The sequence below is a fragment of the Chiloscyllium plagiosum genome, chromosome 41, assembly GCF_004010195.1.
Source record: "Chiloscyllium plagiosum isolate BGI_BamShark_2017 chromosome 41, ASM401019v2, whole genome shotgun sequence".
Classification (NCBI taxonomy): domain Eukaryota; kingdom Metazoa; phylum Chordata; class Chondrichthyes; order Orectolobiformes; family Hemiscylliidae; genus Chiloscyllium; species Chiloscyllium plagiosum.
Genome location: NC_057750.1, coordinates 11,422,410 through 11,435,474, shown reverse-complemented (window position 1 = coordinate 11,435,474; position 13,065 = coordinate 11,422,410). Strand labels below are relative to the sequence as shown.

The following is a 13,065-nucleotide window of genomic DNA, read 5'->3' as shown; positions in this document are numbered from 1 at the left end:
CAATTCCAGCTCGATTGTATGTACCATTCTGAGAACAACATACCACCCAGCGAATATCATGGAATTCACCAGCATCCCCGAGACTGTGCCATCTTTAAAAGCCTATTGTCATAGTGGACCCGAAACATTAACTACACTTCTCTCTACAGACACTGTCAGACATACTAAGGTTCTCAGTACTTTTGTCTCAGTTTGATGGCTATCTCCCTGACTCGAGGCTGCTGTCAACCATCACAAGCTTCTGCATTAAATGGCATGGGCAAGGAGAAACTAATACAAGCCTGGTATCTCTGGCTGAAGTGGTAAAGTCCAAGGCAAGGATGTTGTGCACATCCATATAGGCTCAGAATTAATGAGCACTTTGAAAGCAAGAGAACAGGCTGGAGATACAGCCTGGTCCAGTCCATGAGCAAAGTGTCCCTGAGCAGTATTACAGTTATAATTGCCAGTGCATTGAGGTGCAGAAGCAACCTGCAGTGGATTGAAGATGTGCAATGAATATTCTTAGAGGTTGGCACGTATCAATGCCAATGTCTGTGGCTATAGGGTATGTGTAGCTGGTGCCCATGGAGTACATCGAAGGATCTCCAGCTGGACACCTGGCATCAGAGGAACAATCAAGTGGAATTCATCAGGTACCTGCTCTGATTTCCATGTCGAGTTTTCTCAGCATCTGGCTTGTTTGATGTGGTTTTTCAAATGGGAAGCTTAAGATTAATAAGTGGTTGGGCAGTTAGCAAAGTGTTTTACAATCCCCTCAATTAGCATCTGGGTGCTGCCTAGCGATAAACTCATTGCATTGCTTGTTCAAAGCATATAAAATAGAGCAAGATGTCCCCAATATCGAGACTGGCCTCACTGGACCTCTCATCCTCTGTCACAAATCTTGCTGCAGCCCATGTTGCTCAGACCTCTATAAAACTCAACCTCCCAAAAATCACTTGAGAAAATGTACTAGGAAAACTAATGGCACTAAAGGGTGATAAGATCCTCGGATCTTAATGGATACAGTTACAGGGCTAATGTACCATAGGTAGTGATCTTCTCAGAATCCTTAGATTCTGAAAAAAATTCCAGAGACTAGAAAACTGCCAATACAATACCCTTATTCAAAATGAGAGACAAAAATACTAACGATTGGCCAGTTAGTTTAATATCTATCATTGGGAAATGTTGCAAAGGATGTCAGAGATGTACAGCATCGAAACAGACCCTTCAGTCCAACCCGTCCATGCCGACCAGATATCCCAACCCAATCAAATCCCACCTGCCAGCATCCGGCCTATATCCCTCCAAACCCTTCCTATTCATATACCCATCCAAATGCCTTTTAAATGTTGCAGTTGTACCAGCTTCCACCACTTCCTCTGGTAAGGAAGTATTAGAGCATTTAGAAATGCATAATATAATCTCTCTCAGAGAGAAGAACAGATCACTTTTGAAACCAAAGATGAGGAAAAACAGCCAATACTCTAACTTGATTCCCTTTCAGGATCAGCAAGTATTTGTTGACTAAATGTATCAGTCAGACAGATTGCACATTAACTGAATTAATTAGCTTTGACGGAACAGTATCTTTTGTTTTGAACTGTTTCCATTTTATAAATTAGAAATTTGCATGACACACACACCTGTGGTGAATGACTATTAACTGTACATTGACTTTGAGAACTGAGTTGGTTGAAATCATGGAGGAGGCCTTCCTCGAACAATGAGTCAAGGATTGTCAATTACAACACACTTCTGTCATTGCATTACAAATTATCGAAGTTATCAAATTAAATCATAAAACTATTCAGCAGTAGCCCTCACCTGTAGTGTCTCTCTGCTGATGTAAGCGATCTGCAACTCAGAGAGTGGGCCAGTTACTAGCAGGAAGAAAAGAAAAGAGAAGTTAATGCTGTTTACTTGTCCGTTATAATAAAAATCTTTGTGCTAACACAAATAAAAGGGGAAGTTTTCAGTTTCACATCCATGAGTGAGAGTCACAGCTTTATTCTTTACTTCTTTACCTGCATTTCCCTATTTTAACAAACTTATTAATGTTCCCGAGATCAATGGCTGCAAAGTTCAAGCTACCATCTCTTGGTCATGAGCATCATCACTTGTAGGAGTTATAGAGTCAGAGATATACAGCATGGAAACAGACCCTTCGGTCCANNNNTGCCCCTTAGGTCCCTTTTATATCTTTCCCCTCTCACCCTAAACCGATGCCCTTTAGTTCTGGACTACCCCACCCCAGGGAAAAGACTTTGTCTATTTATCCTATCCATGCCCCTCATAATTTTGTAAACCTCTATAAGATCACCCCTCAGCCTCTGACGCTCCAGGGAAAAGAGCCCCAGCCTGTTCAGCCTTTCCCTATAGCTCAAATCCTCCAACCCTGGCAACACCCTTGTAAATCTTTTCTGAACCCTTCCAAGCTTCACAACATCTTTCCGATAGGAAGGAGACCAGAATTGCACGTAATATTGCAACAATGGCCTAACCAATGTCCTGTACAGCCGCAACATGGCATCCCAACTCCTGTACTCTATACTCTGACCAATAAAGGAAAGCATACCAAACGCTGCCTTCACTATCCTATCTACCTGCGACTCCACTTTCAATGAGCTACGAACCTGCATTCCAAGGTCTCCTTGTTCAGCAACACACTCTAGGACCTTACCACTATGTGTATAAGTCCTGCTAAGATTTGCTTTCCCAAAATGCAGCACTTTGCATTTATCTGAATTAAACTCCATCTGCCATTTCTCGGCCCATTGGCCCATCTGATCAAGATCCCATTGTACTCTGAGGTAACCTTCTTTGCTGTCCACTACACCTCCAATTTTGGTGTCATCTGCAAACTTACTAATTGTACCTCTTATGCTCGCATCCAAATCATTTATGTAAGTGACAAAAAGTAGAGGACCCAGCACCGATCTGAGCAAACTGGTACTATAACTTGTATTATCTCCTCAAACATTTGCAAGTGAACCCCAGGTCCCTCTGTTCCTGCACCCATTTTTAAGGTCAGACATGCTGAAGCTGCCAAATGGTCTATTCCTGCTCCTATTTCTTCATGTATCATCTTGCATTAAACTGCATCTATCATGTGTTCTCCCATTTCACAAGTCTTTGATCTTATCTATCATCTTTACTGTTTTTTAGATTTCCAAGTTTTGAACAATCTTCAAACTTTGTTATATTTATCAAAAGTATAACTGTATAGCACCATTGCATAATTCTTTCTGGGTATATGTGTTCACTTCCTATCATTTATATTGCATCATGCTGTTGGTATTCCATGTCCAGGGCAACCTTGCTGAGGCACATCATGTCATTTAGATAACTAATTCAAATATTAGAACAGGTCCAGATATCAGACTGGTGATGAAAACAACAGTGACACAGCCCAGGGACACTTGGAATGGCCCAGCAACTCCCTTTTCACATAATATCAGTAATTCATATACTTTCAGTAACCTGCCTTTCACACATAGTAACTCACTCACCATCAATAACTTACTTCCGTCACACTCTCAATTACTCTCCTCCTTCTCCCCCTCAGCAACTCAATTTCTCTTCTATCTTCTTCTTTAACTTCTCTCTTGGGGTCACCACAGTGCTAGTAGGTCAACTCTCCCCATCACCACCTCTTTTTCCCATTGTAGGGAGTCCAAAATTAGAGGGCATAGGTTTAAGGTAAGAGGGAAAAGACTTAAAAGGGACAGCACGGGCAACATTTTCACGGAGAAGGTGGTGCATGTGTACCAGAAGAAGTGGTTCAGGCTGATACAAATACAACATTTAAAAGACATTGAGATGGGTTTATGAATAAGGTAGATTTAGAGAGGTTTGGGCCAAAAGCTGACAAAAGGGACTAGATCGGTTTACAATATCTGGTCGGCATGGACAAGTTGGACTGAAGGGTCTGTTTCCATACCGTACATCTCTGACTCTAAATCACTCATTTCTCTCCCAATTCCTGTTTTTCAGGTTTTTTTGACACTGCATCTTTCCATCCAGTCTTAAGCCTTGCTCCTCTTCATCTTCCAGACAATTTCATTTTCATCATGACCTCACAGCATTTTATTTCTTTCTCTGAAACAGATGACCATGCTATTTCAACATTTTCTCAGCAACTTTCTTCAGTATTTCCACATTGATACTGTGATATGTTGATTCCTGATCTTGTCATTTTTCATCACCTCATTCATCCATTTCAGGATTTGCACCTTAATTGTCTCCAATCATTGGTCCACTGTTCTTGAGGTGGTCCAAGTTTCTGCACATATAAGACTAGTCTCTCAACTGACTTGTAGAATATCCCCTTCAATTCCACCAATACTTTTTACAATATTCCATTGCATTTCTTACAATAACTTCTACCATAATTAATCCAATTGTTTTATTGTCATTTCATACTTCCTTCTGACACCACTGACTAATAAGTATTTGAGGCCACTCACTTTTTCCAGATCTTCACTCATAATCTTTCTACCTTCACTTTGGTCCTTCTCTCTAGGCTGAAACTAATAGTCTGTGCATTGAGTGTTTGGTTTATTGATCTTCTCAGTAATTTAGTGTCTGAAGATCTGAAACTCAGTACTGCAGTTCCCTTGCATTATTAAGCTAATGTCAGTTATTCCTGCATATTATGTGGTTCTTTCAGCAATGATGTGGTGTGAATGTGCCCCTCTCCCCCCTCATCAAATGAGTACATTGAAGTGACATGTCTTTAAACAGTCTGACTTTTGCCAAACAAGATGGTTTGTTGATTTTTTTTTTCAAAGAGCAGCAGTTTCCTCACATTAATTTTAGACCTTGTGAAGTTAAAACTTCATCAATTGACCTAACATAAGCAGAACCCTGCAAGACCACAAATACAACGGTCAGAAGGCTGGTTCCTGGATAGCCAATAATTCATTCAACTTATCAGCTTGAACGAAACAGAAACAACCACACACACACACACAAGGCCTGAAGTGTCTATAGATTCTGTTGCCTAGCTGCCTTGAAGTGACAATTAGCTGTTGTTAAAATAGAGAAACTCAAAGGGAGAGCTCAGGCCCAAAGTTGCAGCAAAGGGAAGAAGATGATTTCGTCAATGTGGGCTTGCTGTTGTGAACTGCACTCAGGTCCAGCAATGAAATTATCTTTTGCAACAACACTACACTGTCAAGATGGAGTATATTTTGTAAAATACAGTTCAGTATCTTGACCAGTTAAGATTCATCACATTGCTGTGGATTTGGAGTCACATGTGGGTCAGACATTTTTAATTCCAGTGTGAATCAGTCAAATCCATTTCCAATAGGAGGAACATGTCATTTATATGCCTGACACCAGACTTCCGAAACAACTGTTCAACTTGCAACTCAGTCCTAACAGGAGATGGCCAGGAGGTCAGTGGAATTACTTTAGCAATGTCCTTAAAACATTCCTGAAAATATCAATTATTCTCATCTACTCCTGAGAGTTCCTGACTTATGACCAACCAAAATGAAGAAGGTTTATTCGAGAACATAAAAAAAAGTCAATGAACTTTGCTGGGAGCATGCAGAAGCAAGGTTGATGTATCAGAAAAAAGGCACAAATCTAGAAATACCTCATCTGTCCAAGAATTACCTGCCTCAGCTGGGATAGACTGGGCAGATCATGCACTGGACTTATCAGGTATCCCAGACCCAGTCAAGAAAAGTGGAAACATGCCATTCTTGATCCTAAAGGATCACCAAAGAAGCAAGTTCAGTACAAACCCCTCCTAGTCCACATAGTTCTCTATTTCCACGTTAAGTCCAAATACCAAATCAATCTCAGCCTTGAGTATACTCAACAGCTGAACACCCAGCTGTTTTACAATCCTCTCAGAAGATTTTTTTCATCTCAATTCAAAATGACTACTCTCTTATCCTGTGACTGTCCTCCTAGGTCTAAGCTCTTCAGCCAGGGGAAACATCTATCCTACTGCATTCCTTAGAGTCTTCTATGTTTGATCAGGAAACTATTCTATACGATGGGAGTGAATGGGAGAGATTTTAACCCATTGTGACCAGTAATGAGAAACTAGCTAAGCTTATTATGACAAGAGACTTAATTCAGACTGTTTCATTGGAGCATAGGAGGGTATTGAATGTTTCAAATGGTTTAAGATTGTGAAGGATTTTGAGACAGAAATTAGGGAAACTATTTCTTCTGATAGCAGAGTCAATGATGAGGTGTCTACAATCTTAAAATTGCTACAGAGTGAAGAGAAAGATTAGGAGAAATTTCTTTACACAAAGCAATTAGAGAATTTGCAACAGGAAGTGGTTGGGAAAAAGAACATTGCACTTTTCAAGGAAAACTAGATAAGTATAGAAGCAGATTAAGACCTGTGTAAAGAACAGAGCAGTGGGATTCATTTTGGATGCCAAGGTGCAGAATGAACATGACAGTCTGAATGGTCTTCCTCCTGTGTGCAGTAAACCCTTGCCTGAAACCGCATTTTGTGTCTGGGTCTGCAGAACCTTATTTCCTTTGTCAGCGTTTCCACAAAGGTTAAAGATTCGAGGCCAAAAGAACAGCAGAATGAGTGCACCAGTAAATGAATTTGTTTTATTTGTTTTGTACAGCACAGAATCCTGCATTTCAGCTGTCTGCAATCCGAGATTTTAGTGTGAGAGTTTCTGGAATGGAATGAGTTTCTTTGAAATGAGAAAACTGGAATTACCATGGTAAATATCCTGCAGTGATCCTCCTCCACAGTATTCCATACAAATCCATAACTTGTTGGACCTAATGGAAGATAAAATAGATTTTCTATCAGACAACACAGGTTAAAAATAATTGGATACAGATTAGATGTTAAAAGTCAAAGTTATATTGTCTCATCATGCACCTCTCCCAAAATTGTACTGTCTGATGAAGAATGCCCACTTTGAGTCCTCATTATTATATGTAAATTCCGTTGTTGAGTCTCAACTGCTTTAAGAAATTCTTACCCAGCTCTTACCTGATATAGCTTCCGTAATAAGCGACTATATTTTGATGTGTACAGGATTTCACCATAATGATCTCTTGCTGGATAACTGAAAAGTCATCATCTATTGGGGGGGCGAAAACAAAAGAGTAGTTGTCTTATGATCCCAGCTGGCGGTGATTCTGATGTCAGTGAAACTTGGCATGATGGAAATTTATTTTTGCAGTTTGGTCAGTTACTGATCATATTTACGCAAAGCTGCCAATGATCTTTTAACAAAAAAAAACACAAGTTTATTACACTAAAGAAAATAAAATAAAGCTATTATCAATATAATAATTTAGAAAGATCTTAACATAAACAGCAAAGAGAAAAATTTAATCCTTTTCCCAGCAATATCTTTGCAGTCACTTAATCCCAGTGAAGTTTCATTCCTATTTTAACCCAGATTTCTTAATTCAACTGCCTCCTTCCAACTCTGATGATCTGGATTTATCTCCAGTTCTAACAATGTGGAGCTTTCTACAAACCAAAAAACTGCATTTCAGCTGAGATAACCTTTCTTCTTAACTGAAACCCGATTGGGGCATAAAAGTTCAACTTTGCAAACCTTTAATGAATTAACTCTACAAGTGGTTTCTCTAGTCACATGTTTTCTTGAAAATGATGTTTGAAGTCACTGTTCAAAAATGAGCTGCTGGACTCTGTAAAAGTGCAAGCTATCACCACAGAAATAAAACCAAAAAAAACATTGAACTGCAATCTAGTTTCCCAACTGATCATATTATTATACATTATGACAAAAACAGAACTTCATCCTGCAACAAATATGAAAAGTTGTATTTTCTTTCAGTGCAATTTTAGATGGGCAGATCGATGGATATTAAGAATAGATTTTGTAGTCTCTTAGTGAGATGTAAATAATAATTTTATTTCAACCTTTCATGAAGAAAGACAATTTAGGATTGAAGGTTGGTTTTAAAACCCACCAAATTTTAGTGATGTAAGGCCTATTCCTGGCCTTAAATGGGGTGTGAGGGGAACTTCTTTATCCTGTCCTTGGATTCATTCAGTATCTAAATCTTTCTCAAAGATAACTAGCAAATTCAGACTGGGTCAAACATCACACTTGGTCACAATCCAACCATGACTTGTTAGAAAAATTCTTCTTTCCTCATTCCCATCAACATATCCGAGACCTATTTTATCTTCACTGCTCCCTCAATTTGAGACCTACTCAAAAGTCATCCTCAAAGTCCATTCAGCTCAGTTCTGCTTCTCTTTAAAATTCATTCTTGGGATGTGACTATCATGGGCAAGAGCAGAATTTACTGCCCTATCCTAATTGTGGTTGTGATCTGCCTTCTTGACCTGCTACAGTCCATGTGGGGTGAGTGCACATACAATGCTTTACCTGTTGCAATCTCGTACAACTGAATAGCTTGTTAGATCATTTCAGAAGGCAGTTCAGGGTCAAACACACTGGAGTGGATCTAGAATCTCTGACTGGATAGACCAAGTAAGGATGGCAGATTTCCTTCTCTGAAGGACAATACAGAACCATTTTTTTGTCATTTGATAGTTTCATAGTCACATATACTGAGACTAGACTTTCTATTCCAGATTTTATTAATTGAATTGTTCCCTGGGTCAATTAGCTTGGGTCTCTGGATTATTTGTCCAAAGACTAGTTCCTTACAAGTGGAGTTGCAGGATCAGGATAGTGAAGATGACGTTTGGTATGCTTGCCTTTATTGGTCAGTGCATTGAGTTTAGCAGTTGGGAGGTCAAGTTTCCCAGCTATTGGAAAGATGTTGTGAAACTTGAAAGGATTCAGAAAATATTTACAAGAATGTTGCCAGGGTTGGAGGGTTTGAGCTTTAGGGAGAGGCTTAATAGGCTGGGGCTATTTTCCCGGAGGGTCAGCTGCTGAGGGATGACTTTATAGAGGTTTATAAAATCACAAGGGACATGGATAGGGTGAATAGCCAAGGTCCTTTCCCTGGACTGGGGGAGTTCAAAACTAGAGGGAATAGATTTAAGCTGAGGGGGGAACCATTTAAAAGGGACCTGAGGGGCAACTTTTTCACACAGAGGGTGGTACATGTATGGAATGACCTGCCAGAGGAAGTGGTGAATGCTGGTACAATAACAACATTTAGAAGGCATCTGGGTGGGTACATGAATAGGAAGGGTTTAGAGGAATATGGGCGAAATGCTGGTAAGTGGGACTACATTAATTTAGGATATCTGGTCAGCGTGTCCCCTGACCAGATACCAACTTGCCCATACGTTGGACTGAAGGGTCCGTTTCCATGCTGTACGTCTCTATGACTCTCTTTATAATATTGCAAATATGAGGTCAAAAGTTTATTGCTGGAAAAGCGCAGCAGGTCAGGCAGCATCCAAGGAGCAGGAGAATCAACGTTTCGGGCATGAGCCCTTCTTCAGCTCATGCCCGAAACATTGATTCTCCTGCTCCTTGTGGATGCTGCCTGACCTGCTGCGCTTTTCCAGCAACACATTTTCAGCTCTGATCTCCAGCATCTGCAGTCCTCACTTTCTCCTCGGTCAAAAATTTATCTCAGGGTCAAATATGACACCATGATACAACTCCACAATTCAATTCCATCTGAGCAAGCACAAGACCCGATGATGTACAAAATGAAAGCACATTCAAATTGAGTATCAGAGTGGCAGCAACTGGAAAACACAGGGTAAACTTTGGAGCATGCCACTCCAATTTGGAATTCAATCTTTTTTTAAAGTGTCTGCCCTCGTCAACCATAATATGGTGGTAAAGTTAGCGTAATAGTGCAGGAGAACATAAACTAAAAACACAACAGCGCAGTATCATAAATACTTGCCTGAGAAACACGTCCCTCTTAGGTCTATCAAAACCCTTTACAATTTTGAATATTCTCCTTAACATTCAGTATTCAAAAAAGAATAATCCCAACTTCTTCAATCATTCCAAATGGCTGACTTTTATTTGTCTCGAATAGCATCCCATAAATCTATTTTGTACCCCTAAGACTTTTCTAAAGAATAATAAACACAACTGTATTCAATGTCTCGACTTGCAAATATCTCATATACTTTCTTAACCACCTTATAAATTTGAGCTGCCACCTCCTAAGATATCTGAGTGTGTACCTCCAGGTCCCAAGGTTTTTGTGGCCCCATCAAAATGTTGGTGTCTCACTTCATACTTATCCTTATTAAAAAATGTCTGCCCATTTCACCACTCTGTCTACATCTTCATTATTTGATGCATTGCCAAGTTTTGAATCATCTGTATCCTTTCACCCAAGTCCAGTTCCAGCAAAGCAATATCCTTAATAGTCATAATGGTCTCTGGGAATATCCATTGCTTACTTCCCTCCCGTCAGAAATGCAATGATTGGAATGAGGTCAGCCAAATGGACCTCAGAAAATGAATTTCCTGATTGGGGCTGATAACCTGGTCCAGTCAGGGAACCCTGGCTGGCAGCTATAAACAGCAATGTAAGATATCCTGCTCACTCTGACAACTGGCTCTGAGGAAGCCAGACCACTACTATGCACAAGTAAATAAAGTGTGACTTGGTGACAGAATACCGGCCTCTGTGGAGTTATTTCAAGGAGGCAAGATATAATTTTATCCTTTGATAAAAAAAATCATCCAGTTTTAATTGTCATTTTATTTGACATCTGTGAAAGAGGAAAAAAGCCAAAGATAGTGGTTGTTGGTAGTCAATGCAATTAACAAATACCTTCTGGATTGAACACTATTGCATTATGTGGTCAGCCTGTTTCAGCATCCGAATAACCAGTCCCTAATGAAACCTGGGAATATTAAAGTAAGATATACAGCCTCTTGAGACTGTCCTGAAGTTTAAAAAGATAATTGTTGATCCTTAATTCAACTCCACATTTTTTTATCATTTGACTTCCTTAGTGTACAAAAGTTTATTGATTTCAGCCTTGAATATATTCAGCAACTGAGTAATCAATGCTCCACATTCTAGCCACTCTCCAGATAAAGAAGATTTTTTCCTGAATTCCTTATTGGTTTCTTTTTTTAAATTCACTCCTAGGATGTGGGCATCGCTGGCTCAGCTAGCATTTATTGCTCATTCCCAGGTGCTCTTGAGAAGGTGGTGGTGAGCTGTTTTCTTGAATCGCTGCATTTAGTAAACACACAATGCTGTTAGAATGAGTTTCAGGATCTTGACCCAGTGATCCTGAGGGAACAGCAAAATAATTCCAGTCAGGATGATGTGGGGCTTGGAGTGAAACTCATTGGTGGTGCAGTTTGATTTCTTATTGACCATCTTCTTTTTATGTCCACTCATTCTAAACTCTAATTCTACCCTAGCAAATAATTTCTTAAATGTTGCAAGTGTACCTGCCTCCACCACCCTCTCATCCTCCATTTTTCTAGATAAGAGTCAACAGCCTTCCCAGATAGTCATAATCTAACTCCTAGTATCATTTATGTAAATATTTTTCACACCTTGTCCAGTTACCCTTCATTGATTGTGTAATATGGAAATAAGAACTATTCGCAACACTACAAATGCTTGGAGGCAAAAGTCCAGAACCTCCACTCAGCACCAAATGCTGAGACATTCACTCCTTCTAGTGTTGCAATGGCCTCACTGATACCTCCCTCAATTGTATATAATGTGAGAGATTGACATATCACACTACAGTATGGCAACATATACATTCCCCTGACTGAGGATTACTGGATATTAAGGTATGTTGCCTGGTGTGTGACTGCACCAATTAGCATAGCAAGGCAAGGCATGGATGGTGCATGCACGCAGGTAGGCACTAAACGAGTGAGCGCTAAGAGAGCAAGCGAGTAGCTCTAAGAGACAGCCTCGATCAATCATAGAACAATACAGCACAAAACAGGCCCTTCGGCCCTCAATGTTGTAATCCGTGAACTGTGTCCCTGTATGTAGATGTCCCTGCTGCAGCTTTTCAATGCTAGTTTCTGCTGCATTCTGCAATGCCCATGTGTGCTTCCTGAGTGGCCTCCAAGTGTACTGGAGAGGTGTCATGAGGAGTTAGCAAAAGCTGGATGCCAATGACTATGTAGAAGGGGTGGCCTTGAATGTGCCCAGAGAAGATGCTTTGTCCTAAGCAAAATGCAGGTGCATTAAAGTAACCAGTGAGCTGAAGTACAATTTTTTTGTTTCCATGTTGCAATTACTCAACATTCAACTTATTTGGCGCATTTGGTAAGGTAGGAAGCTGAATATTAATGAGATAAGTTGGACCATGAGCAGGCGTTTACCAAGCAATGACCCCTCTAAATTGGCAATTCCACACTGCCAAGCAAGAAACTTACTGTGTCATTTGTCACAATCATAAAAGATGATGTGAGATGCACCTGATATCAAGATCATCCTCGCTAAACATTCAACTGGAGAGATCCAAAGAGGACCAAGAGTAATGCTCACAAGTTTTAACTGGTAGTTGGATATTGGGTGATTCATTTTGCAGATTATGTAATGAACACCAATTCACTGAATTCCTTTAATCGTGATCCGGGCATACATCTGGTTAGAATAGAGATTACCCTTGGTTAGACCACAGATTAAATTCTGTATGCAGTTCTGGTCATCATGCCATTGGAAAGATTTGATTGCATCAGAGAGGGTGCAGAGGCTATTCACCAGGATGTTGCTTGGGATGAAAAGACTGTTATGAGGATAGATTGAATAGACTGGGTTTGTTTTCCATGGAACAGAGGAGGATGAGGGGGGATCCAATTGAGGTATACAAGATTATGAGAGGCACAGACATAGTAGATCATGAGAACGTTTTTCTCATGGCAGACATGAAAAATGTGTTGCTGGAAAAGCGCAGCAGGTCAGGCAGCATCCAAGGAGCAGGATGCTGCCTGACCTGCTGCGCTTTTCCAGCAACACATTTTTCAGCTCTGATCTCCAGCATCTGCAGTCCTCACTTTCTCCTCATGGCAGACATGTCTAAGACCAGAGGGAATAAATTTAAGGTGAGGAGGAAGTGGTTTTGAGGAGATCTGAGAAAAATATTTTTCACCCAGAAGATAGTAGAAATATGGAAGGTGCTGCCTGAGAGGATGGTGGATGCAGGTACTC

General features: G+C 40.2%; 1 protein-coding gene across 4 annotated transcripts in view; it reads right to left on the bottom strand.

The window, feature by feature from the left end:
- LOC122542857 (mitogen-activated protein kinase kinase kinase kinase 5-like) overlaps window positions 1-13,065 on the bottom strand; it is a 129,390-nt gene that overhangs the window by 75,333 nt on the left and 40,992 nt on the right. For all 4 annotated transcript variants that reach the window (XM_043680955.1, XM_043680957.1, XM_043680954.1 and 1 more), the window contains exons 3-5: window positions 6,980-7,070; window positions 6,698-6,762; window positions 1,813-1,868 (exon numbers count right to left, since the gene is read on the bottom strand). In XM_043680955.1, coding sequence (XP_043536890.1) covers window positions 1,813-1,868; window positions 6,698-6,762; window positions 6,980-7,070 — 212 coding nt within the window. The remainder of the gene's footprint in view (window positions 1-1,812; window positions 1,869-6,697; window positions 6,763-6,979; window positions 7,071-13,065) is intronic.